Source organism: Phallusia mammillata, chromosome 7, assembly GCF_965637545.1.
Source record: "Phallusia mammillata chromosome 7, kaPhaMamm4.hap1.1, whole genome shotgun sequence".
Taxonomy (NCBI): Eukaryota; Metazoa; Chordata; class Ascidiacea; order Phlebobranchia; family Ascidiidae; genus Phallusia; species Phallusia mammillata.
This window is the reverse complement of record NC_137258.1, coordinates 9,927,308-9,953,698: the sequence shown is the minus strand read 5'-3', so window position 1 is coordinate 9,953,698 and position 26,391 is coordinate 9,927,308. Positions and strand designations below refer to the sequence as shown.

The window sequence follows — 26,391 nt, the reverse complement described above, 5'->3', positions numbered from 1 at the left end:
CAATATCTGCGATAAAACAGTTGGTTAAACATTGAGAGACAGTGGGTGCTTAAAAGTCAAACACATTACTACGAGGTTAATCGCAAAACTATATCAACGAGAAGGCCACAGTTTCAATGCGTTGAAAGCTATTTTAGCGAAGTCATCCTTAGCACGCAAAATTGTACTGATGTATACTTTTACTTTAAAAGTTTTATTGTACTGTATTTGCTGTTTCTGACAAAAGAGTGGCATGCATTTAAGCAAAGCACCATGATTGCTAAGTCAGGGTAGGACTAGTTATGTTAGCATTTACCAAGGCGGGTTCATATGCACTCAACTGCTTACATCGCTTCAGGCCAAATACCACTGAGTTAGTGAAATTTTACTGGGGTTTCTTACCTAGCAGTTCTCTCACTTAACAGCTGTCATACTTGCATGACATTCGAACATTTATATTTCAACAGTCATTACCAGTAGTTAGGAAGAATATTTGCAATGGAGAATATTTTTAAAGGAGCTTTGATTGCTCAGAAGTACGCCCTCAGTCGTGACGTGTATCCTCCCGGACTGGCAAAAATCATCATGCAATTTCTGTACAAACACTGCGATGCAAACCCAGCCACTTTAAAGCATTCTAAAATGGTGGACGTAGCTTGCGGCGGAGGACAATCGACCAGGATACTTTCGAAACATTTTGATGAAGTTCTTGCTTTCGATATCAGCGAAAATCAAATCAAGTTAGCTAATGCTAATAAACCGTCTAACGTTAAATATGGGGTAGCATCTGCGGACAAATTTCCATGCGATGATGCTAGCGTCGATTTAGTCTCGTGCGCGGAGGCTGTGCATTTTTTGAACTGGGAAAACTTCCTCAAGGAAACCAACCGTGTGCTAAAACCTAAAGGATGCCTCGCGCTATTCGGATATTGGATGCCGACTGTTATTCCGCTGCATGTTGAAGGAATTGAACGAAAGCAGATGGCCGGAGTAGGCAGTAGCATTGTGAGGGATTTTAAACTCCGTGGAGGATATACCGACTGGGTGATGGAAGCTTTTAGTTCCGACTACAGGATGTTCTACGATCTTCTGCCGTGGGCGTCAAAGGAACACAACCTTACGTCAAAGAGCGATTTGACCTGGAGTCTAACGCAGTTCATGTATTACGCTGAATCACTGCCCAACTACCAGAGCTGTTTGGCAAGACTAAAGAAGGATGCTCGTCGAAAAAATCCGGATGTGTCGGAGGAGGAACTGAAGACGTTGGATTTTGGGGATGAAATGCGTCGTGACGTAAAGGCGGCTTGGGGAGTCGCGGAGAAAAATGACGATGAAATTTTGATGAAGGTCGAATTCCCAATACCTCTTGTACTCGCTTGTAGGGAAAAACCGTAACATATTTGTGTCTTGTTCTCGGTTAAATTGGTCGTTAGGTTATACATTTTTTCTGCAAATAGGTCGAGGTTTATGGTAAAACTAACTTGGGATGTCTGAGTTAATATAAAGCTATGTTTTAAAAAGGGAAATTTAAGTTCAATATTCGGCAGAATATGACAAACAGTAGTTTTGAAACTATGCAATAAAGTCTGTAATATAAAAAATGCGGTCACTCTAGCCCAGTGGTTCTCAAACTGTGGTACGCCTGAACTTTTCAGGTGGTACGCGAGTAGATTCCTGTGCTACCAAAGTTAAGTCCGATCAAAAATTGCAACTCAACCGACCCAACTGGTCAGACTTGGTTTTGATTCGAAACATGAATCACATTGAGGTGCTAAGAACAAGCATCGGGAACCACATTGCTCGATCACTATCATCCAAACTAGTAAACTTGTCCACACATGAGTTTGATCAAGTAAATGTTACACAAATTGTAGTTTATTGAATTGTCCGACCAGCCACTTTTGCAATCACACAAACGATCAAACGCGAGACGTCGAAGAAAAGTTTACAGGTTTGCTACTTGTCACCGTCAACTGGCGACTAAAAACGCTGAAAAAACGCTCACCAAGTGGTGCCCAACACCCGCAGAAACAGGAAATTTCACTACACGAGAAGCACCAAAAAATTACAACACAATATATCGGACTTATGCTATGCCGCCTAGCAAAGAGTCGTAAGTCGGACTGAATCCAGATTTATTAAACACAGTCGAAAGGTGGATTTACCAAGGTGAAATTGAGACGCAAATGTGCCTGAGTGTGAAGTAAGGACCGATTCAAGCCCGTTGTATTCAACCTTTAGGTCGGAACCCGAACCAAAACGTATGGCCTGACTTACAACTCTGGCGTATCAAACTTGCATTTGCAGAGTTATTGTTTTTATGATCTAACAGTCAAAAAATGCAACAGGAACACACAAGAATGTAAGAAGTCTAAATTATACACGATCGCTAATATAACTTGACAGAAGTCGTAGCGCACATGCAGTTTTGAACTTCTTATTTTTAGTACAATAACTTTTTGGGAGTGCAAGTCACTTTGTAATGAGTGCAACAAGCGGTAAATTATTGCTTATTATGTGAAGTCACGGTGATTGGTACAGTATGAAAGTGGTGAAGCGCTCCTTCATATCGGCAAGGTGTACAAATATTTCGTGAAGCAATTAGGATGAATGTACGGTTACAGAGACGAGGTTTTGCGTGTGGTGCAAGGGGAGCGGAACACAGTACAACTAAGAAGTGGCACAAGAATTAAAACACGTTCACATCATAACTGGCGTCTTAAAGCGCGAGTTATTTTGCAGTTGCTAGTTTTAGGCAGCAAAAGTATTTAAAATGTTTTGTACATAGTTTTAAATGATAAAAAAAAACTTTTTGGGAGACCGTAGATAGTAAGTGATAAGCTTTTAAAAATAGTTACCATACATTTATAGGTGGTTTCACTTTTAGTATGAAAACTGAAGCCCATCTACTGAGTAGAGCACGATACTGATAAATTAGATATTTACTTAACATATATATGGGGTTTTGTTGGCCAAGTCTTGTTTGATTCAGAAAGTTCAGTCTGGGTTTTAAAAACTTCGTTGGGTGAACGCTTTCGAAGGCGGTTGTTTAACTAGACTGTCTCAATGCAAGTAACGTTTTAACGCAGGGGTCGGCAAACTTTTTTGTACCGCAGACCGTTTTTAAAACTGAAATTTAATCGCGGACGGGCCTTTAAAATACTACAAAAATTCAGCAATGAAAACGACTAAATTAGTTTATCATCCCCAGGATATATGGGCAAAATGTTTTAAAGCATGTAACCTGAAAAAGTATACGGCCCGGAAACGCGGCGGTTGCCGACCACTGTTTTAACGCACTGAACACAAAAACAAAGCGAACGGCGATAAAAACACAAAAATCACGTTTTATACCAATCACTTGGAACGGGTTTGGGAGCTGGAGCAAAATCACATCGAAATATTGTCACAATGCTACGGATATTTACTCAGTGCTCATCGGACTTACGGACTCATTGTAGTGGTTCCGCGTGGAGGGATCGCCGTTGGCCAGGCCAGGGCTCACGATGGTCGAGTCAGGTGTCTGTCGTGCCCGGGCGTTGACCTTTTCCAGGAAGGTTGGATCGACAAGCGAGAGTTTTGCCGCGAGGAAGGAATGCACACAGAAGAGAAGCGGATAGGCTCGATCACAGCTGAATCTCTAAAAACGGTGACGATGACGTCAGTAAATGGGCGACGTCGTGTAGAAAGTTGTTTCATGGTAAAATTATACTTAACATGTACACTAATTAGATCAGAAACATGTTTTTTACGGTACTGTTTCAAGAAACATAAACTTGACACGCGCAGACAGTGGTTTGCGTTAAATGTGGCAGGCGACGATGACGTCAGTAAACAGGTGACGTCACGTAAAAAATGTTTTTCAATTTAACAAAGTCACCCAAATTTAACCTGTGGAATAATTTGAACAGAAACGTTTTCTTTTTGTCGGTACTGTTTTGAGAATAGCGGTAACTTGACACGAAAGCAGTGGTTAGCGTTAAACGTGGTATTTCTGTGGAACAGGAAAAGTGGTTTAACACTTTGTGAATTGTCAGAAGTACTTGAAAGTACACGATATAATCTGCTTGTTTCGGCAAACAGTTGCGATTCGATAAAGCCGGTCTAACGACATCGAATGAGAACTTAAAAAAGGTTTTGCCGACGGACAAACCGCAAGAAAATGCCGGCACCAAACAAACAATAATAAACACACAATTGTGCGTCTGTGTTGATGCGGGAGAAAAACAGACATATCAAATAAACTTCGCATCAACACAGTATATCGTTACAGTGTATAAGAAATTTGTTATGCAATAAACTGTTCCCGCAAGCCACAGGTCGGTGCGCACTTCATATCGTGTGACGTCTGCGGGATTTTACTCATTCTGGATAGGTGCCGTTATAAACAACGCATGTAAAATTCGCCTCGGATGGACACCATTTTTTTAGCGCATGGTCAAATCGTGTACATTTTTGTAGGAAATCACCGAGTTACAAGTTTTGTCAATTTATTTTTTTCTATCAAATCTGAAAGTAAACAACATGCTGTATCGAATTTTGAGAGAGGATGAAGTGGAAATCGATGGGTTATGCTTTCAGTGTCAAATATTTGATGTTTAATATTTTACCATACATAAAGCCCTGAGTGAAAGCTTACCTGGCTTTCGAGTTGATTCGTTGTTCTGTTCTGGAAGGAGAATGTAATAAGCGACTTGCCGTCGTCAGCTGAACCCTTTAACTGAGAGAACTTGTATTCCCACAAAGAGTTCTAAAAAAACGTATTACCCTTAAAATTCAAAACCTCGGTAAAAAATAAAAACACACGAAAGAAATAAAATTCCTCGGATTATAACACTCGGCAGCGTATCAATTCCTTATCTGCAGCTGAAATTAAAATTAAAGACCCTCGAAAACTTTGGTATTCGAAAATCATTACAGAAAAAAAACGAACGCTGAGGTGTGATAACAACCGAATGTCGATTTAAGACGTTGACACATTTTTAATATGGCCCCTGACCTTTCACCCCGAAATCTTAAATTATAAAGTAAAACTTAATAAACGATTTTGTACCTGACTGGAGCTGTCGATCATTTTGAAGCCGTGGTTAAAGTGGATGACGAACTCACATGGTTTGCCATCAGTTGTAGTACACTGGTATGATTGTGTCTGTTGTTTAACAAACAAAAGTAGATTTAAAATTTGCAATTTGTATGCCATAATTATAATGTTAAAAAAATGTCACATAATAACGGACAATAGCGGTTTAAGTAAATTATTTAATGCAACGTAAACTTGTACACAATAAATTGAAAACCATCCGAACAAAACGGCTTTTCGCCGTGTAACACGCATAGACATTCCTCGAGTTCCTATATTTTATTAAAAGGGGCTATATTTATGTGCTGAGAAAGTGTTGGAAGAAAAATGCCTATGTTTCCTTTTTTACTTGCATTATAGTTTGTTTTAAAAATTGCTGCTTATTTTAGGGTTTTGTTAAAATTGCCAAGATGCCTTTGGGGTTTCGTGACAATAAAAAGACACCAGCGTTTTGTTTTTGGACGTGTATGTTTTAAGACAATGTTTGACGTCACTAAACCTGACATTCCTAGCAATTGTCACAGATAAACGTCACAGGGGCAATGACACAAAACTACGTCCTTGTCCGTGACACGTGACACAGTTGGACGGTGCCACCTGACCCACTAAGCCCCACCCACGTGTTTATTGCACTTCGGGAGTGCCGCGAATGGCGTCGCGCGTCAGTTTTACAACAGTCGTAAGTCACAACTCACGATCGTCACGAACACACAGTCGAATTTCCTCACCAATTTGTACGGCTTCTGCTATCTGTGACGTCACACACGCAATTATTGACGTGTACAGAGCGCTTAAAGGTTGCCCCGAACAAACGCTTTACTCCGCACGTTTTTGGAACAATTAAATTGAGCATTTGATTTCTCCATTTAATTTATCGCACCTCGTAAAATCGCCACCGTTGCTTTGGGCATCTGTAAAAACTGGGAATTCGTATTGTGGGACAGATGTTTCGATTTTCACATTTTTTTCCCTATAATTTTAGAAGCAAATCAATGCCGATAAACGAACTACCAGTGGTCAAAGAAATTAAAACTATCATATCACGTCCTTTCTTTGTTTAAAATATACTCGGCGGTGTAGCTTACTGCGGAAAAAGCTTGTTAAAATGGGTGTGGAACAAATGCGATTATGGTTTGGGCGGTGTAACGTTTAGTAAATCGCCAAAACCGTCGCCATCTGTCACGGTAAGTCATTTTCCGGAACTGGGATTGCTTCCCTTCGGAACAGACCACGTGAACGCGCCGCAATTACAGGTGTTGGTCTGTCGGCGGGGCAAGTAAATGCTCGAAGATTATGGCATCTTCTGTGAGTAAACGGCGGTTGGGCGGTCCCCTAATGCAGTTAGCAGTCATAAGTCAAGACAACCACACAAGGCGTGAAGGAATGTTGCAGAGAAGAAGGCGATGCTGAGACATCGGAAGTTCAGCCAAAGTATCGCGAATTAAACATAACAATTGCAAGTTCGATAATTGCCTGGCTGTGGTTAAACCGAGTACTTTCCGAATCTAAATGTGTCAACACGCCAAACGTTCACTCATGGACATGTAGTTGAAGCTCGTCGACATCCTTCAATTATAACAAAAGTTTTTTTTATGAAAACTCTTTCGTGTCGTGTAAACACTAATCCCGATAACTTTCGTGTTGGCGAGTTTGTTAACAATACTTTGTTGAAGCGCGTTGCATTGTGAAAACAACATGAACAGAGTCTGGTAAATCATTTTTCTTCTCCCAAGAAGGCTGTAAAACTTGTACTTCGTGGTATCACCCTGATTAGGAACCCCTGATGTACACTAATGGGTAAAAAATATATTGGAAGAAAAGCAAGTTATCAGCGAAAGTATGTATTATTTTGAAAAAGATAAACAGTAAAAGTTCTGCGACACAACAACCGTGAGAAACGTGTGTAATAAAAAGTTACTGTAATGAACTTTTACTATCGGTCAAGTACGTAATCATCAACAATCTATGAACTTGACAAACCGAAAAAGTTCCATACAGGTAGCAGATCTATATTACCAGTACACAGGTGACCTGTCAGCAATTGACGGCCATTAAAACGAGATAATAAGCGGTAGTAGCCAGTCACGTCATAAGAACTGAAAGGACGCGAGCAGAGCACGGACAAACAGGTCGGTCCACTTATTGCGTACAGAGAACCCGGAGGGCTTTCTTATTCTCAGCGTTCCCTCACTTGTACTAGCTTGAAGGTGGCGATATGACGACCGGTGTTTCGTGAGCTGTCGATGCGTTTGTTTTTAGAAAGTCGTTAGATTAAGACGAGCTCGTTACCAGTTTGAATTGGATTCGTTCAGGTGGTACCGAGTGTTATCAGTTTAAAGAAATTAAATCGCTGCCCACAGACTCTGCATAGGAGTTTAATTCAGGGAAATGGTACTGCTGGTTTCCCCAGCAAAACGAAAGATCAAATAGGTTTGACAGCAAGCAGTCAGATCAGATAAAGCTTAACCTAAAGGTTCTTGTCAACCTCAAGAAGTCCCCTTTTTTATAACCGGTATACACCAACCATAAGCATATAACCTAAGGAGTATCAGTGTTTCAAAAAGATACATACGACTGGTATTGCCAGGTAGATAACATTGTGCGTTTAAGGAAAAGAAACGACATTGATCAAAGACAGTGGCAAGCCCTAACTAAAGTCCAAAGTATCAGTACATCCGAAATAGATACGCGAAACTGGTATGGGTTTGCCGGTCGAAACAGGCAACGCGATCTGAAAAATGACGAAAATGTCGGTAGATAAAATCAGATTGGTGGGTGCGACTTATGCAATGTACAGAAATAGTCCGGACATCAAAAGCAGTAGTAATTGAAGCATTGGCCATGTAAAAGAAAGGCCTGCTTGTTCAAGTGTATAATTATAGGCATAAGAGTTCAAGCAAAGTGGAAAACACCATGCGTGTTGGACAAGTTCCAAGAGAAAATTCTAGAACAGAAACCGACAGGGAATAAAGTTGAAAGATCTTTATAAAGTTAGCAGCCACAGACAGAGAAACAAACCCGACCGCCGGGCGAAACCTGAAAAGCGAGCAAGTCCGGAATTTCTGTGATAAAAAAATATTTATGTGAGATTCCACGCAAACATTTGTGGGTCGACACTGACCGTAATCGGGTTAAAAACGCGGCGAACCGACGTAATGTACACTGTGGTTTGAACTGTACACAAACATAAGAGCAAGCGACACGCAATTGTATTTGACACCGGACCAAAACTAATCAGATTCTCTTACACAGAAGCGTTTGCCAACATCATCAACGACTCCAGTAGAATAGCGAGAAATTTCGTACGTGTTAACAGTGCCTGGGGCGACTCCATTACCTCTGCCGTGGGAGCCACGACAACGGACGGAACAGGACCCGGCACAGCTACAGGACAACGATTCGCGTTGTGGAGATATTAAGCCGCCTACGTAGTGCTGGGAGTATTAGTCACGTGAGGAGGGTCGGAAAAATGAACTCGGTCGTGACGTTAGGGAGTCTGCTGGTTGCCGTGGCAACTACTGTATGTGGACAAAGCACGACCTCTGCACCACAGGGAATGTGTGCGAGCTACGTGAATCGATACACGAATCAGGATCAGTGTGTTTACAGGTGGGTTTCTAATGTAACAATAGGTCATTGAACAGTCAAACTGGCCACAAAAAAGTGCCAGAAGCATTTAAACCATAAGCATGATGTAAACAGAAACAATCATAGCCCCTACACCAAAGCAACTGCTTTTATGTAAACCTTATGTTGAGCTAAATTTGTGTTATAAATTCACCTGTCATACAAAACTCAAACATATCGCTCATCTTCACGTATCGGATCGGGCTAATGCCATTTATCGGTTGGTTGTCGATTGATAAGAATCGTTGGCAGAAGTATTCAATCAAAACAACATGCATATGCGAACGAAAGGGGAAGAAATTGTACCGGCAGATTTTTATACGATACTATTAGCCCCGAAGCCAAACCACGCACTATTTTTGCCCTAAACATTAAATCCTTGTTAAAAAACTCGGCCAGTTAGAACGTTTTCAAAATGAAATGACAACTTGGGTTGCATGATTCAGCAGTTTTACCATATATGTACATTAAAACCAAGAAAGTTGCTTGGAACAGCCGAAGAGGTTCTGCATTTAATTTTAGGAACATTATTGCTTTATAGTGTTCTTTGCTTAAATCAAAAAATAGGAGATAAGATGGCGATAGAAAAATACACCAAATGCCTTTTTGACTGCGATATTTATGTGGTAACCTTTTTTATACTGTGGTAAAGTATGAAAAACGCCAAACGTGCATAGTAATTTAGCGATATGACTTACATCTATATGCCATGAGCGTAAAGCGGGACTCGAATCCTAATTTTGCAGCTGTTGCATGGTTAACGCATCTCTACATCAAAACTAAATGTTATCAAGAAAGATTCCGTCGAAGTAAAACACAAACGTTGCCATGTGATCCAAACTTAGTATCTAACTCAGCATTTGTTTGTTATTTTGCAGTTTTATCGTGCCAAAGAAAGACCGCGACCATTGCCCAGGGCTGGAGAACCAGATTCAACTGCTTGAAGCAAGGCTACTAAGTATGTTATGAGATATTAGTACACAAAACCGACAATACACGCTACTATAATCATTTAACTAGAAACTTAAACGATTTTCAATTAGAAACTGCTTAAAAATACACAATCATGGTTATAAATGTCCCCAGGTTTTTTTTGAGGTTTGGTTTGGGTGACCGCTAAGTAGTTTTAAGAGACCGCAAGTGTTTCATTTAAATACCAAAAAATAGCCATATTTGCTTATTTGGGAAACCGCTGGAGAAATTTGGGGGACCGTTTCGGTCCCCCAAAACACCTTAAAAAAACACTGAATGTCCCAATGTGTAACTTGCATTAGGTATTAAACTTAACCCAAAACCACACCAATAAGGTGTTAGACCGACGGGGCAAACAATTTAAAGCATCTACATACAAAACCACGACATATGGTGTTACTGATAAGTAGTTTTGGGACTAAAAAGTACATAAGACTTAAAACGCACCACTGCAGAAACAATGCAACAAGGAAGGGTGTGTGTTACGAAATCTGGTCTTTGTTTAAGGAAGCAGGCACTGCCTCGGGGAATATTGGCTGGAGCAGGAGTGACGTGTATCGGTAATGATTTAAAGCACCTGCTCTTAATCTTTGATATGAGAAATAGCTTAGTCATGACAATAAAAACAACAACAACGCAAAAGGTTTTGATAAATTAGTTTAAAATCGATGCATTGGGTCAAATTTTGAAACAAAAGCAGACGTCATTTGTCGTCGTTCAAAAATGCCATCTTAAAATAGATTAATGATGAATACATACAACCAGTTTCAAAATCAAATGTAGATGGGCGCCATATACAAAATTTGTAATGCTGTAAAGTCTCCGCCTACCCGGTGCCGTGACACGTTTTGGTGTATGTAAGGCGCCTGCGGTGGAGAGGAAAGGCGCTATGACGTTGTTGTAAGCTATAATTGCGTACACTTTAGCCTTTCACATACATGACCTGCGAACTTAACAAGGTACGTCAGTAAACCAGTCAGACTGGATCACGGTGTTTTTGCGTGTGTCAAAGCTGTTACAAGAGGTGGGGCAAATTTGTAACGGGCAGTGGCTGAAACTTAAACAGCAACGTTTTTCGTTGGAAATCAAATTGGTCAATGAAGTTAGCATGGTCAATGAGAAATATGGAGTAAACTCGCGGCATGAGATGCAAAGATATGCCAGACAACGAAATAAATTGTGTTACCCGGTAATAGATCGAAACTGGACGAAAGTTGCGAATTTTGCCGACAACCGATTTGGTTTCCGGCCGAAAATCAAAAGCTGCCCTCTGTTTCAAAAAAAAAATGTACAAAAATAGCATCTGAAGACTTAGGGACACTATACACGGACTTTAAAAGTTAATTTAATCATAAATTAGTCAACCTGTACTGATGATGACAACAGTGATTGTTGAAACGTCTGCATGATGTATTCTATATACAACAGTAATTTGGCAGTTATGTTTATGATTAAAGCACGTGAAGAAACTTTGTAAAGCACATTAAAAAACATATAGGGCATGATCTTACTAATGGAAAATATCATATTTATGTTTATTGTTGCAGAACTGGAGGAAAAGCAAAATGCGACTGGCCTCCGAATAGCTGACCTTTACACGAACCAAGACAACCAAAAGGAAATCGGAAGACTGACGGCACAAGTTGCCAACTATTTAAATACGCTCAACGCAAAAGAAGCAGAGATCGACCTGCTAAAAGCTGATAACGATCGATTAACTTCTGAGTAAGCATTTTAATTGTTTGTCTTTGTTTAAAATGGCAATGACTACATTTTGTGTTATAATCACTGCATTTGATCAAATGTTCTGAGTTACATAATAGATTTCTATTGTGGGGCTTAGTAAAAACACAAAAGGTCACCTATTGTAGATAGCATCTGTAGTCAAAGAATGCAAGACAACTTTTTTTCTCTATTTCCAGCAAAACACGTCTTGAGATTAAATACCAGGATGCAAAGGCGGCACTTGATGAGCTTAATGAGCTGAAGGGTAACCACTCCACCTTGCGAAACGACTTTGTGTCTGTGGGAACGAGGTTTGAAGAATTGCAAAAAAGCCACAAAAAGCTTCAGGACGACTATAATAAGATGGCGGTAGGATATACATGATAGTCTGAGTTTTATTGGGTCACTCCAAGAATATGGAACTAAGATACCACATTTACCCACAGGGAAGTTGTTAATGTCAACAAGCAAAAAAAAAAAAAAAAAACTAAAACAACAATACGCTTGGTTAGCACTGCACTCGATAGCATTTTTAGACCTCTTTTCGATCATCACAATACATTTAATTAAACTTTTAAAAAACACAAAAGCCACATTTAAAAACAGAACCATAAAAGAAACTCACAACTCATTTACCACTTCTTCAATAACCAGAGTAGTAAAACACATTTAGCACTTTTTCTGGTTACAAAAATACGGAAATAGCATCAACTACCGGTAATAACTGGAAAAGTGCAAAAAAATGAAAAACATGCCGGTTTCCGTGTACTTCATGTTTGCCACAACCACAAGCACCATACACGTTTCACCAGTGCGTTATGTCATCTACGTTAAAAAGAACCGGATAAATTTGAACGGTGGATTTCGCACCTTGTTAATAATGTCAATTATATTAACCCAAACCGCCCGGCATTTTTCTTCAACAAAGGAGGTTTGGAAATTTTCCCGCTCTATTGAATTTGTTCATAAACAGCAAAGCCCCAGCTATTCTGTCCGTAAAAAAATCACTTTTCATAAAAACCTGAAGTACATCGTAGACACGAACATGAAAAATACTTTGATTAAAACTAAACTTCCAGAGCGCCACCATACAGGCGACACTTTGTACACAACATTTAAAAATTTACACTTCTAATGTTTTGCCTGTTAACAGATGAACAAAAATTGCTCGGACGTCAACAAACATCTACCATCGTGTGCGGTGCTCAAAGAATGGGGTTACACAGAATCAGGTGATGCTATGATCGACCCAGACGGCCAAGGCGGTGTCGATCCCTTCTTGGTGTACTGTGACATGGACTCAGATCCTTCCACTGGTATCACAGTGATCAAGCATAGTCACGAGGTGAGTAAAGATAATTGGCGTATGAAAGTTTGAAATGCCCAAGGCAGCTACACCAATGTCAGATTTTCGTGTAAGACGATTTTATAAAGATCCACTTAAAAATATAGTAAGATTGGAAAAGGGAACCAAATTAACCAAACGAAACTCAAATCCATTGCAGGAAGACGCAGACGTATCTGGATGCGATAAACCTGGTTGTTTTTCACAAACTATCCACTACAACGGTGTCACTACTGAGCAGATCGCCAAACTGATCGATATATCGATCGCATGTGAGCAGTTTATCCGATACAAGTGCTACGATTCCAAGCTGCTGAAAGACGGTGGGTAACAAAAACTACAAAGCTTAAATACTCTCAACAAAAAAGCTTCTAAAAAGATTTGCTTAAATACAGATAAAATCAACATTTTAAGAGTCTAAATTCGGTACAACGTCTTAAATAGGCCTGCTGCACTATCATTGCATAATTACATTTTCGTTTTTTTTGCATTTTGTGTTTAAAAAACAACGTCCAATAAGTCTGTGATTTTAGGTACTGGTTGGTGGGTGTCGCGTAACAACACCAAGATGTCGTACTGGGGAGGTGCAACTCCCGGTAGCAACCGATGTGCTTGTGGAATGACAGAGACTTGTGAAGACAGAACAGAGATGTGTAACTGTGATGCAGATGCCGAGGAATGGCTTCAGGATGAAGGTTAGTTTAAATTCTATTAGTTTTAATTGGTATAGTGGATTATATGGCTGTTTAAACCGGAAGAAATGCAAAAGATAAAAAAATACTCTCTTAAATAAAATCATTCTGTGTCTCGTAGGTACTCTTCGTGACAAGGACTCACTCCCAGTAACTGAATTGAGGTTCGGTGATGTGTCAACGGGAGCCAACGAAAAGGGAAAGTACCATCTGGGGCCGGTTCGCTGCAAGTGGAACGTCAACATGAGTGTGCCTTCCTGCGCCAAACTGCGCGAGTCCGGCGTCCAGCGTTCCGGAAACTTCCTTGTGGATCCGGATGGTTCTGGACCCATCACGCCCCAACTCACCCACTGCAATCTCGATTCCGGATCCAACGGCACCAGTGTTAGACCGAGTAGTCCCCGAAACCCGAATCTGTTTGTCTTTAACGACTGCGGGCAGAAACCAGGCAGATTTGGACCCACTGAACAGCTTTGCAATGCAACATACAGTGGCAGCAACGTGTTTGTAAGAGTCAGCGAAGGAATGCAGCTGTGGCGTGTGCCACGAAATGGAAGATACAGAGTCGAGGCATACGCGCCCAGTGGCTACCATGCATTAGAAAGTCTCTCTGGACGTGGAGCGGTCGCAACAGCTGAGTTCAAGTTTGCCGGCGGAAGTCAACTTAAGGTAAGGAATTCTTTTCAAAATGCTGTGCACTTTGGAAGTAACATAACATCAATTGGTTTATGTTTTGGTGTTTTCAGATTTTGGTCGGACAGAAAGGATTGTGGAACTCCGGGTCCGGTGGGACATTCGTGATTATGATGCAAGAAACCTACACCGCTGTTCCATTTGTAGTGGCCGGCGGAGGTGGAACTTCTAATGACAGTACAACCGCATATTACCAGGTGCTGGATTTATTGATGATACATCAATTTACTGTTTTGAGATTTAATAGCTATTTTTGACATATTATATGTTTGAATTGCAGTCGACCGATGCAAGTACTCAAGCAAATGGAAAGGACGCTTCGATGACTGCTAAGGGAATCGGGCACGGCGGAAAGAATGGAGAAGGTGGAGAGAAAGGAAACCGAGATAAAGGAGTCAACACACCAGGTAAGCTGCCTAGCAATAAGACTTTTTGTTTTAAAATAAATTCAAAGCATAACATTGGAAAATTAGTGGTGTATAGCCTGGTGGTTAACTGTGGTTAACTGTAGCTAATATGTTTATCCGTTCATAGGTGGCGGAGCTGGCTTTCGTACCGCTGGGCAACCGTCCACTGATAACCGATTCAGCGCACCCGAAGCGGCTCGCGCTATAAAGGGAAGTGGATTTGGCAAAGAAGCTCCAGGTATCGGTGGACTTTTCGTGTACGGCAAGGTAAGATATGAAGGAGGGTTTGGTGGAGGCGGATCTGGATCGAAAAACGAGCCAGGAGGAGCAGGAGGATACTCAGGAGGAGGCGGGGGCAGCACAGGAGGACATTCGGGAGGCGGTGGATCATACGTGAGAACGGAGGACGCTCTTTCTCACAAAATTGTGGCGACCAATCGCGGCGCTGGACAAGTTGTGATCGAGTATGTTGGCCCGGCGCCAGAACTCGCGGCGTAACTGAATTTTTTTGCCTACAAGGCGCGAATTTTCAAATTTTGTGCGAATATATTTAAGCGTTGTACAGGCATTGCCACAACGTTGTAAACTCCTAGTTCCCCGTAATGCAGTCATCTTGCCACGTGACACACCACGCCTTTGGAGCGAAACAGCACGTGACTCTTTGTTTTGGGAAAAACAATCACATTTCCATTGTTTACGGATTGATAATAATTTGGGGTTTCTTTAAAACAGTTTTTGTGTGTGTATTTTTGTCATTAAACCGCAGTAATGGGCTCTCTATGCAGACGCACTTAATATGTTACCGATGTATAAAATTGAATGTCACTTTCCTAGCGCAATCCTTTTCTACGTGTTTGTTTGTACCGCCCTGCTATGCTTTACTGTCACAAACGGTTTTCTGTACATTGTTGTGGCAGCTTAGGTTTACCTTTCAACAACATGCAAATGGCAAACAATTTTTTGCACATTTTCGACAAACAAATTTTGTAAAACAATTTTGCAGCAAACCAAAAGATTTTTTATGACTGCTACGTATTAGATTCATAAATATGGAACATTAAACCAGCGTTTGCCGAATACAACAAACTTTTTTGAATTATTTGTGTCCCGTGCGCTTTGAAAAATATTTCACTTTACCTCAAATTGAGTTTAATTATTTGTTTATCATCAAAATATTGCAAGTTTAATTTACAGTGGGTTGAGTAGATGAGACATTAAAATTGATTTCAATCTCATTTGCGAATGAAACCATTATCAGACACGTAACCTAACTTCCAAGTGAAGTTTGGAAAACAACCAAGGTCACCTTGGCGAAAGACGTGTTTTGTTTCTGGCAAACAAACAAATACAGGTATGACAAGTTTGCGCAAGTATGGGAATTGGGGCAACTTCGTTAAAAAGTAACTCGAAATTCAGGACGCCTTAAGTTAAGGGGTATCGTAAAGTAGCTAAATATGTCAGTAGGCAATCATTGCTTTATTACATATTAACCGCGTTATAGCATATTAGCGCCAAGCGTTTACAAAGCGACGACATCACTTTACAAGAGACGTTAAGTCAATATTTGTCAAGAGTTGAGGCAGTGTGAGGTGCGAGATTACTAAAATACACTTATGGCGGCAAAAATAGGTTTTAAGACACGCTGGCAAAACGTGGTGCCGAAAAGCATAACAGATCCAAGACTGGTTCGCAATGCGCAATAAATATCAAGGGTTTGAATTTTGCTTCGTCAAAATTGACGTTAAAAAGCAATATTTGCTGATGCATGTTTTGACTGTTTGAAAACAGTTCGCTTTTTTTTCTGTAAAATGTGACAACGTGTGGTAAATATACTAGATTATCGATATAAGTCTAACATGACAGCGTATTTTCTTAAACAACCAATGGAACTTGAACCCAAATAAATCACATTCTTTGCACTGGAGCTAACGTTTCCCCAGTCTTTAACAAATTTTGAAAATATTAGTTGAACATTAATGTAGGACCCACAAATAGCCCAGCAACAGCATACAAGTGGCAAGGGGGTGAGCTGTTAGCTTGGAAAGTATCGACTTGCATCTTACCTGCAATTTGTACACAGCTTCGTGGGTCGCTTTTTGAACACTTTCCTCCCAACGAACCAACTCATCTGCAAGATACAACATAAAAAAACAAGATGTAAAATGGCAAACTGCTTATTTAAACCCGACTGGGCACTTATTGCCAAGAATGACATCATATTACATCACTAGTTACGTCAAGTCCTTATTCGCATTCGTATATGACACAGAGTGTTTTTTTTCAACGATAATAAAAAGATAATTTGGTCGCTTGGTTTTATTTAAATTCATTCACTTCACACAAGTTTTCCTGCTTTGACGTTTTAATCTCAACTTTAACACATGTCTGGTGAAAACAACACATTTGACCAACACTTAGGGGTTCCAAGAAACATTTTCGGTCGATAAGGTCGCGCTTTCACGATAAGTTTGCTATAAACGCGTTTGAATAAGTGATCCAAACAGGTTTTTTTAGAGGCTAACGTCTAAGAGCCACCACCGTCAGGCAAAAGGTCTTAGGTTGTCAGGGTTGACAACTTAATGAACGTTTTAGGACAAAATGCCTACGAGGGTGTATGAGATGCCACAACACCACTTTGTAACCAGAGAAAATTCATCAAACGTTAGAGGTTCGATCCACTAATAATTTCGTGAATGTTACGAATTTCATTTACTGTCGGGCGATTGATTAAAAACCAAACACGGAGACTTGATTGATTGACAGGGTCTTGCAAATCGATTAACTCCTGAAGACAAGACGCCTTAATTATTTTAATGCCCTGTTGATTCGTTAAGCCGTTTAGGCTGAAAGAAAACAACTTGGTTAGTGAACAAAGTGGAGGCTAATGAAGGCAAAATTAAGTCACGAATTTCAAATTAAAGACTGGTTTGAATCGGTACAAGCAATACTACTACAGGGTCCCTATTTCTAGAATTTGCCCTTACTTTGAGAGAAAACATCTTTAAAAAAATGACTGCCCTTATATTTTTTCACTAACCACAATGTCAAATGCGTTTTTCCATCCCGGCATAAACAATCACAAACACTTACTCTTATTTGAAACATACAGTCCTTGTTAACAATGTTAGCAAACTAGAGAGGCTAGGTTAGTTGGCTAGGCTCGATATTACACCAATTAAACAAACAACAAAATGTTTACATTGATGATTTCGTGGATATGAACGTGAGGTAAATGATAAAGAATTTGCATATTTGACGTAATAAGCACGTTCGGAAATATTGCAAGAGCAGATCTAATATTAGACCGTGGTGCCGAGGCATGTATAGACACATCAAATTTTAATACAACAACAATACACATTAAGATCCCCTTTATTACCTCGCGTCTGCATGCTGCAGTAGATGGGCGGCTGCGAAGAGTGCTGAACGCTGAAACAGTGCTGTCGGTTGTCGAGCAGTTGTCGTGTCAACACGTGCGAGCGGCAAAGCGATTCGTGGAGAACGTGAACACGTGAGCATCTCGACCAATCATCGATCGTTTGCTGTACAGAAAATTTCGAGCATTGATTATCCCAGAGGCATGAGCAGCATGTTTATCAAGATATTAACATGCAATCAATAGGTATTGGCAGTACTGCATAATGACGTATAATGACCAACCTCTGGGTATGACATCACAATCATCAGTTGACCTATTGATTTTATGGCAGAAAAGACATAAACATTCTTGTGATCAACATGTTTTTGTTTTTCAACAGTTTTTCAACTATAGAAGGATAGAAATATATTTGCATAAACCTACGTATAAACTATTTTGCAAATGGATTCAAGGGGCGACCTTTTACGAGGTTGATAAAAGTAACGGACATAAAATAACCGTCAGTTACTAACATCTGAGTGAAGTGACATGTCAAAGAGTGCCAGAACAACTGTACTACAAATGTCACCAGGCCTGTATGCCGCCACTCATCACCTTTTAATCCCTTTGAGTGTCGTACACAACATCATACAGTATGTTAACCACGTGGAGGGACAGTTACACTGCCTATGTAAACAGATCGCCAGCCAACATTCGTTATTTCTGCTTGCTGATACGACAACCTGGTCTACACCAGTAGTGATAAAACTAAGGTGCAAACAAATCTTGCAGTTCAAACGTTAGCCGACTGTTTGGGCTGGAAATAATCAAACTTTTCCTAGGTCTTAATTTGGGCTTGCGGGGGTCTAAGCAAACGTATAACAGCATGTTGTAAATTACAAGGTGCTAATAATGGTTTTCGATCAAACCTAGATATACTTGGCTAAGACTGAAGTGAAGTTTTGAAACTTATCACAATTACTAAACGTTAATGTTAGTAGTACAGCAAACCACACTACTGCCAAAATTACATTTCTAAAATTCATAAGGCTACGTTTACCATATGCTTGTCATAGTCAACAATAGCTTGAAACATTAAACCAATGAGCATCCTATCATTCTAAATAATGGCGATACGAAAGGTCTCCAAAAACTTTAAAGCAAATTTTACCATACAAAGTTTATTTGGGAGCACAAAATTGCACCCAAAATATGAGGAGTCAATTCTCTCCACTACAAGGTAATGAAGATAAAATGAAGTCAGCATTTTAGGAATGATCATATCAGATGCCCGTTTTCAACGTATGAGAAATTTGTGTGTGATAAGGACATGAAAAGTCTAAATGTCTCGAATTTTACAACCGATATCTGATATGAGATTCGTAAAATATGTACACTTGTAAATTGTGGCAAGCATAAATGCGAGGGGAGAAATTATTTTCCAAATTCTGGTTACTTCATTAAAATAACATGAACATCCAAGTGAGCCCCAAAAATCATGTTTTTATTGTCATAACTTTCGAACAAGATGTGGCCCAAAGGGTATGTGACGTGCACAATAACCACGTGAACCGGAAACGTTTCATAAAAATGGACCAAATATGTAGTTATATGTAAATCGTGACTGTAGCAAAACGAGAACGTGTCTGGCCAAAATTATTTCCAGTTGACGTCAGCGAAACGAGGGCTGCCATCCTAGAGCACAACATGTGACCATATACTGAAAACCTGTCAACTTATGTTACGGAATTTAGCCCCGCCCTATTGTCACGTTGAAACAACGCCCCCCGCCACGTAACAGATATCCCTAGTACACTTTACAATCGGATGTACTCGAAGCGCAGGCAGCCGTCAAGTAAACATAGCAGTCCTTTGCTGGTCGCACACAGCCTACTCCACAATAGGAGTAGTGCACAGAGCCAAGTTTGATCAATACGTGTTTCGTCGCTTCACTGTCAGACGACTGAGAGACAACGTTTTGTTTCGCGATCGATAGGCCGATGGCATTTAGCGAGCATGGCAGTCAGGGGCGAAAAAAAAACAGTTGTTTTTACGTGAGCGCGTACGTATTAAAAACCAACTCCTGGATACTAAAAAATTACAAGACCTTTTTATAAGTAAACATCGAGTGCTCATGCTAGAATAAATTTACCCATGAAACAAATGAATATTAAATTGACAAAGCAAACGTTATAAAAACCTCGTAAACCATCAACAACATAAGATGCTTTATGGCTCCGGTATCACTAAGTATGTCAACGACAAAAAAATGCTTGTACTATACGGTAATAGAAATTTATGATCACACATTACGGAGCTTGATGCCTTTTGGGGGCTTTTCGCTGCATACTTTAAAATATTGGTAAAGATTTAAGAAAATCATGAGGTAAAAAATGTTTTAACTTTGACAATCTTAAGATGTTTTTTCTATATTTATGATAACACATAAACCCATTGCAGTAAAAGGTTTGTGAAAACTTCTACTTTGACCGGTCATTTAATGCTTTTTTGCCCGCGAGTAACTTAACACATAGTACATATCTAAAAAAAGCACAACTTTGAAATGGGTAAGCTCTAAATCTCCAAACCTAACACAATATAATTGGGGGCTACCAGTATCACTATTAGCATAATATATTACACATGCTTACTGGTGCATGGTCGAAAATCAGCAGTTTGCCTCCTCGAATCGCAAGAAATCGCGCATTCCATTGCGGCTTGAGTTGACCGGGAATTCCGGGGCGTTCACCGACCCATCCCATGTACTGGATGATTTCTTGTGCATCATCGCTTTTTACTGCTTCAGCAGCCTGCAAGATACATTATGATTTGTTGTGGGTTCGCCAAAGGACAAGGCGTCGTCATACATGTGCAAAGTGTGCAATAAAAAAAGATACATTATGATTTGTTGTGGGTTCGCCAAAGGACATGGCGTCGTCATACATGTGCAAAGTGTGCAATAAATTTCTCTGATTCATGGTTGAGCGAAGCAACATGAAGCTGTATACCGTTGCATTATACCTCTGACTTGGTCGTGAATAGACGATTATAAATTATAACACATGGTTTGCCGGGGCTATATGGCAAGATAGACGATGTGAAATTGTTTTATGCGGTGCACATCCAGTTAACGTGTTTGTACAAGGCAGTTCAGATCTGAATCTTTATGATGTTGGGGCGTATATACGAATTCATTCGGCAAACTTATTTAAAAAAGCTTGTGCAAAATGATACACAGACATTCATTCGCATCACAACATAAAACTGTATGACGCAAATCTATAAAATGAATACATGCTTAGCACCCAGAAAAACAGTCTTTAGGTCACTCCCTTCTCGTCAGCACCACGACTTGGTCATTCGCGACGCATTAGTCGCTTAAAAATAACTTAAAAACTGATCAATAGGTTAGGCTCAGTCATTAGGCGCGTAATTAGCATAAAGCTCGAACCGCTTAGCAAAAGTACAAGCCTATATGTGGCCCCACCACAACGACCACAAGCAAATCTAATTGTTTCCGACTGCAGTGTTACGCAATTTGTTGTTGCTGTGCCGGCCTGCAAGTCAAGGGTGCTGTTACAATCTTGTTCATGAGAAAACCTTCCAAAAACCAAATTCGTTTTATTAAGCGGACGTGATTGAACACTAAGCGTTTTTAGCATTTACATAACGAAGGCAGTTGCCGTTATTTCAAGATTCATCTCAACATTATAAACATTGTGCGTTAATCCAGTGTACATGCAAACTTACTTTACTTTATAGTTATAATTGTACTACCAACCTTAATAATAACAAAACTGTGCAAAGTATGTACGCAGTCTCCTAAGAGACCAAGTCAGATTCGGAAAGTCTACTGTTAAGTAGCAATGAAGGGATCTAGGTTTACGCGCGAACACCGACTACTATTTAAAATCAATAGATCGGAAAGAGATTTTCAATGGGTGATCGCAAGGAAGTCGTCGTTACAGGTGCACACACGAAAGCGGTGGAATTCCTTTGTGCCTTTTCGCGCCACTAGTTGACAAAAAAGCCGATTACGTAATGGACAATTAGGCCACACAACGCCATATTTGTGGACCGCGCTACGTTCAAAACAACAAAATGTAACATTTGGTGGTTTATAATCACATACAAATTTTCTTTCGACATATTGAACTTCTTAAAACCAAAATTTTTTTTTTGGTAAGTGTATCTTGTGCATATCGCTGGAACAGAAAACGTCAGAATGCTCACTTTTAAGCAATTGCTAAAACTTTAACTGTAGCGTAATGCTAAAGTCCATTTGGTGACTGACCTGATCCATTGTGGCGCGGTGTATTGCGGCGGAAACTGCCTGGAGCCAATCGTCCAGCTCACTTTGACCGGAGCACGTGATCAGGCCCGATCTATTTCCGTCGCTGGCAATCACTTCGAAGCAATCATCTCTGGAGCAAGCACATAGAGTCATAAATCGTGACACCGATAACATTGTCCACAGCCGCGAAAAGTGTGAGATACGTGCGGGTCGTGAACGATTAGCATTCAAAAGGAAGTATATATTTTGTCAAAACTTGTAATGGCAAGGCAGTCTGATATCGTGAAAAATGCACACGGAATTTTACTGAAAAAAAAACGGATGGGCCAGGCTGTGTTCAACAAACATCGGTGAATAACCTTTACTTATTTTCTGTGCTTTTACTTTTGTGCCATAGATATTTTTAAGTTACGCACACCTTGAATGATGAACAACGACAAGCGGCAATCAAAACAGCTATAAGATGAAACAATACTGTACGTTACTCATCCTGCAGCATACAAAACAGTTACTCTTCCCCAAAGACAATATGTAAACACTATACATGCGCATCTTCACAACCCTACGTGAATCAGCAACACAGTGGACAACTTACCGCACACGATCCGTTCCTTCGACATGACGCTCCAACCTGGCGAGGGCCAGCGGCACAGTGACGTCACTTCTCCACTGGCTGGCCACTGTCGAATTGATGTGGGTGCTTTGGTTTAAATTAGGCTTGGCGGGTGTCTGCGGGTGCTCGGGGGCACTTGGTGTGGCGGGTGCCGGGTGCATTTCGACCGGCGTAAAATAGTCACGGGAAACACTGGGCGGTTGCGGGTGGGGGGAATCCCCCGACGCTCGACGGTCGTCGGACGGCGAAAGTGGCTGGTCGGACGATACGGAGCTTTTACTTGGAGCTGTGAATATATATATATGTATACATAAATAATCAAGGTTGCTGTCGATTAAATAAACAAATTTGGTTAGTGGATGTATACAGCTTTTTATGCCATGATTTGTTTTGAAACACTCCTTGAAATGAAATTGTAGCTGGGTAAATATGGAGCACACTTTTAAGTTCTATGGGAAAAAGCTGAACAAATAGGAAGTTAAGGTACATCAAAAGCCTTTTACCTCCACCATGAGCAATGACAGAATGCTAAGCAGTGTGACTAAAAATATTATGTGTCACAAGCCATTACTTGCAATATGCACTCCTCACAAAAGGACAAAATAAGCTGGCACATATTTTATTTTTAAACTGATGCTTGGGTATGTAAGATGGTCCTATTTAACAAATGTACAACGCGTTTCATAAATTTCATAAATATTGTAATTGGAATTTATTTAGTGCTTTTTACGAACTTTATTGTGGTTTAGTGCAAGTGGTTCTACTTAAATTATGCCAGCTAATGTACTTTTAATGCACAATTAACAACACAGACAAATGTGATTGTAATTATTTTCACAAGTTGTACCCTGTAGGACCGTACAAGCCTCTGTAAGCTAACTTATAAACCGATTAGGATACAAATGGCAGGACACACATAACTACACACAGAAAGTAAAGCACTCACTCACTTGCTGAAGAGGTGGCAGTCCGGAGCACATGGTTGGCGCCATCATAAGCACGCACTGTAAGGGCCACCTGAGGCCCACAGGAGCGGAGTTCAGCCACAACGTCATCATGCATCATTTCATCCACACGTTTTTCATTGACAGCAATAATGGCATCTCCAGGGTGAAGTAGGTGTGTCTGGTCAGCTATTGAAAAAACCAAAAATAATCAACCAACAAGATAAAATATCAATAAACAATTTAATAACCTTGGTAAATTACAAAAGTTTGTGCAAAGTAAACATCCTTTGTAACCTAGCCTATTGTTGACCCACTGTAAAATATTACTTTCAAACAAACTACACTTGGGACTCCAAAAATACAACTTAATTATATTTTTGTTTGGCATTAGTCTGTGCCACAACAGAAAAGGAAGTTATTATTGTAGGAGAAAAGGGTAAAATCCTGTCCTGCAGTTCATAGTAAATTGTTTATCACAAAATGAGAAAATCACAGAACAGCTTCATTCAATCAAAATATAAATTGGAATGTTAAAAACACCAGGTTAAATATTTACACCAAAACCTAAGTGTTTGAAATCACTTGTATATAAATGCCTGCGATAAATTAATAAAAAATAGTGTAATGTGCTATATTGACAATATTTTAATAGCTTTTGAAAGCTAAAACATACAGCAAATGGTTGTTTATTGAGGTTAATCCTTCCGTGTCAATGCTACTACCTCCAGGGATCATGCATTGATGATGTAGAGTATTGATTTTAAAAAAAATCAGAAAAGTTAATGGCAAGTTGCAGTTCATAAATCACTTTAAACGAACATAAAAATGCTTTTACTGCACCAAAAAATTGACAAGATCTGAAAAATACTTTGCGAGGTAACAAATAATTTATATCACCAACAATATGTCCTTTTGAATTATTGAACAGCTTTAATGTACTGTTACATAAACCATAAACCTTACAGCCGATAAAAGAAGTTTGTGACATCTTAAGTGGGTTTTTTTTCAAACTGCAGTTTTGGTCTGGAATGCTACTGCAGGTGGGTGCATGAAAGTGACAAAGCAAAGTTAGGCCTTGAACAAATGTACATACACACACTATAAAAAGTAAAATAATTTACCTGCTTGTCCACGAAAAACTCTGGAAATTAGGACAGGTATTCCATGTTCAGCTCCACCTTTCACACTAATTCCCAAACCACCACCTGGCTGTCGTTTGATCGTCACTACTCGCTCTGGATTTGAATTCTCATTTGCTGGCTACACAAAAAAATAATAAATAAAAATAAATCAAAAGTATTCAAAACTTCCATCTAATTAGTGCTTTCATGGCTTATATGATGATCAAAAATGTGATGTTCAATTATAAGAACATGTGGTACCATAAAAATGTAATCACATCTTACCATGATGGGTTTTTCTTTATTTTCCGAAGCAGCACCAGCCAACTTGGGTTGTGAAACAGGTGGCAGCAGCTCAGGCTTACTTGTGATTGGTACACTTCTTATACTTGAATCAGTAGATGAAAGGGATGCAGTTGTCTGTGCAACACCAGATGTTTGTTAACATAGCAGAAAGCGAAATATTCCCCGACGAAAATAAAAGCTTACTAGCTGATGACAATTCATGCTTCAAATGTTGTTGCTAGTTAGTGATGGGACGATACCAGGTTTTGAAGCGAGTACCGAAAACGAGTATCACATGTATATACAGGGTTGCCATACCGTCCTTATTTCTAAGATTTGTCCTTATTTTGAAGGGCCATGTCTTAGAAAAGTTCATTGTCCTTATTTCTAAGAAATGTCCTTATTTTTTACTGTAGTCCTTATTTTGTCTTATTTTCAACAATTGCTATAGTCAAATTCCTGCTACAAGTAGAAGTAAACCTAGACCCGGCCTGTTGTGAGATGCACTTAGTATTTTCTACGAACAACCAGTTGCTGAAACAGATTGTTTCTTTCCAAAATATATTGCAAATATTATGTCATGGCTCGTATAAATGCCAAGAATTGTTCAAAAACAATGCCAAGATTTTTGATGTAATCTCCACATGATAGCGAAATAGATATACGTAAACTGGCAGAACTTTTCCAATTTTGTGCTGTCCGAAGCAAATATTGGCATAAAGTTGCCCATATTTTTATGGTGTCTATCGGCCTTCGATACTCGCACGTTGGTATCGAAAATTGAGACAAAATATTTCGATACTGAGTACGAGTATCGATACCATTAAAATCATTCAATACCATCGATAGTGAGTCCCATCACTATTGCTAGTTAACACTATAGGTTAGGCTTACAAACATATATATTGTATAATTTTGTTTTGTTAATTTTTTTGCACATACAATTGTCCTATTTAAAAAAATTAACACTTTACTTTATTTACCACAAAATGAAATCAAATAAACATACATATTTACCTGGCCAGAAAATGATTCTTTATTTACAGAGCTCAACGGAGAGTCAATTGCAGTTGATGGAATTGGAGATGGATGACTTAAATCTTCGAGATATGTTACAATTAGGTTTTCAGAGGTTAGCTTTACAGACACTTTGCTGGTTTCACTCCCATCCCCATGTTTTACTCTCAGAACCGCCTCTTTCATTGGCAGAATAAAATAACCTGTTTTTACTCTATTTTTTCAGACCACAATGC

General features: G+C 39.7%; 3 protein-coding genes across 3 annotated transcripts; 2 read left to right on the top strand and 1 right to left on the bottom strand.

Annotated features, from left to right (window-relative positions):
- The first annotated feature begins 351 nt into the window (after positions 1 to 351).
- Positions 352 to 1,857, top strand: LOC145237156 (putative methyltransferase DDB_G0268948). The gene has a single exon (XM_080099917.1). The coding sequence runs from the start codon at positions 478 to 480 to the stop codon at positions 1,372 to 1,374; it is 897 nt and encodes a 298-aa protein (XP_079956043.1). The 5' UTR covers positions 352 to 477; the 3' UTR covers positions 1,375 to 1,857.
- On the bottom strand, positions 1,833 to 26,391 carry LOC145237155 (gamma-1-syntrophin-like). The gene is made up of 12 exons (XM_080099916.1): positions 26,156 to 26,391; positions 25,139 to 25,273; positions 24,854 to 24,992; positions 23,736 to 23,918; positions 22,768 to 23,071; positions 22,173 to 22,302; positions 20,530 to 20,688; positions 17,900 to 18,062; positions 16,584 to 16,648; positions 5,033 to 5,128; positions 4,619 to 4,729; positions 1,833 to 3,619 (listed from the first exon to the last, which is right to left on the bottom strand). Exons 1-12 carry the CDS (start codon positions 26,339 to 26,341, stop codon positions 3,404 to 3,406), a joined length of 1,887 nt encoding a protein of 628 aa, XP_079956042.1. The 5' UTR covers positions 26,342 to 26,391; the 3' UTR covers positions 1,833 to 3,403.
- On the top strand, positions 8,275 to 15,616 carry LOC145237154 (uncharacterized). Its single transcript, XM_080099914.1, has 11 exons — positions 8,275 to 8,668; positions 9,565 to 9,644; positions 11,206 to 11,383; positions 11,581 to 11,752; positions 12,537 to 12,728; positions 12,889 to 13,051; positions 13,262 to 13,423; positions 13,542 to 14,089; positions 14,167 to 14,310; positions 14,394 to 14,520; positions 14,648 to 15,616. Exons 1-11 carry the CDS (start codon positions 8,529 to 8,531, stop codon positions 15,016 to 15,018), a joined length of 2,277 nt encoding a protein of 758 aa, XP_079956040.1. The 5' UTR covers positions 8,275 to 8,528; the 3' UTR covers positions 15,019 to 15,616.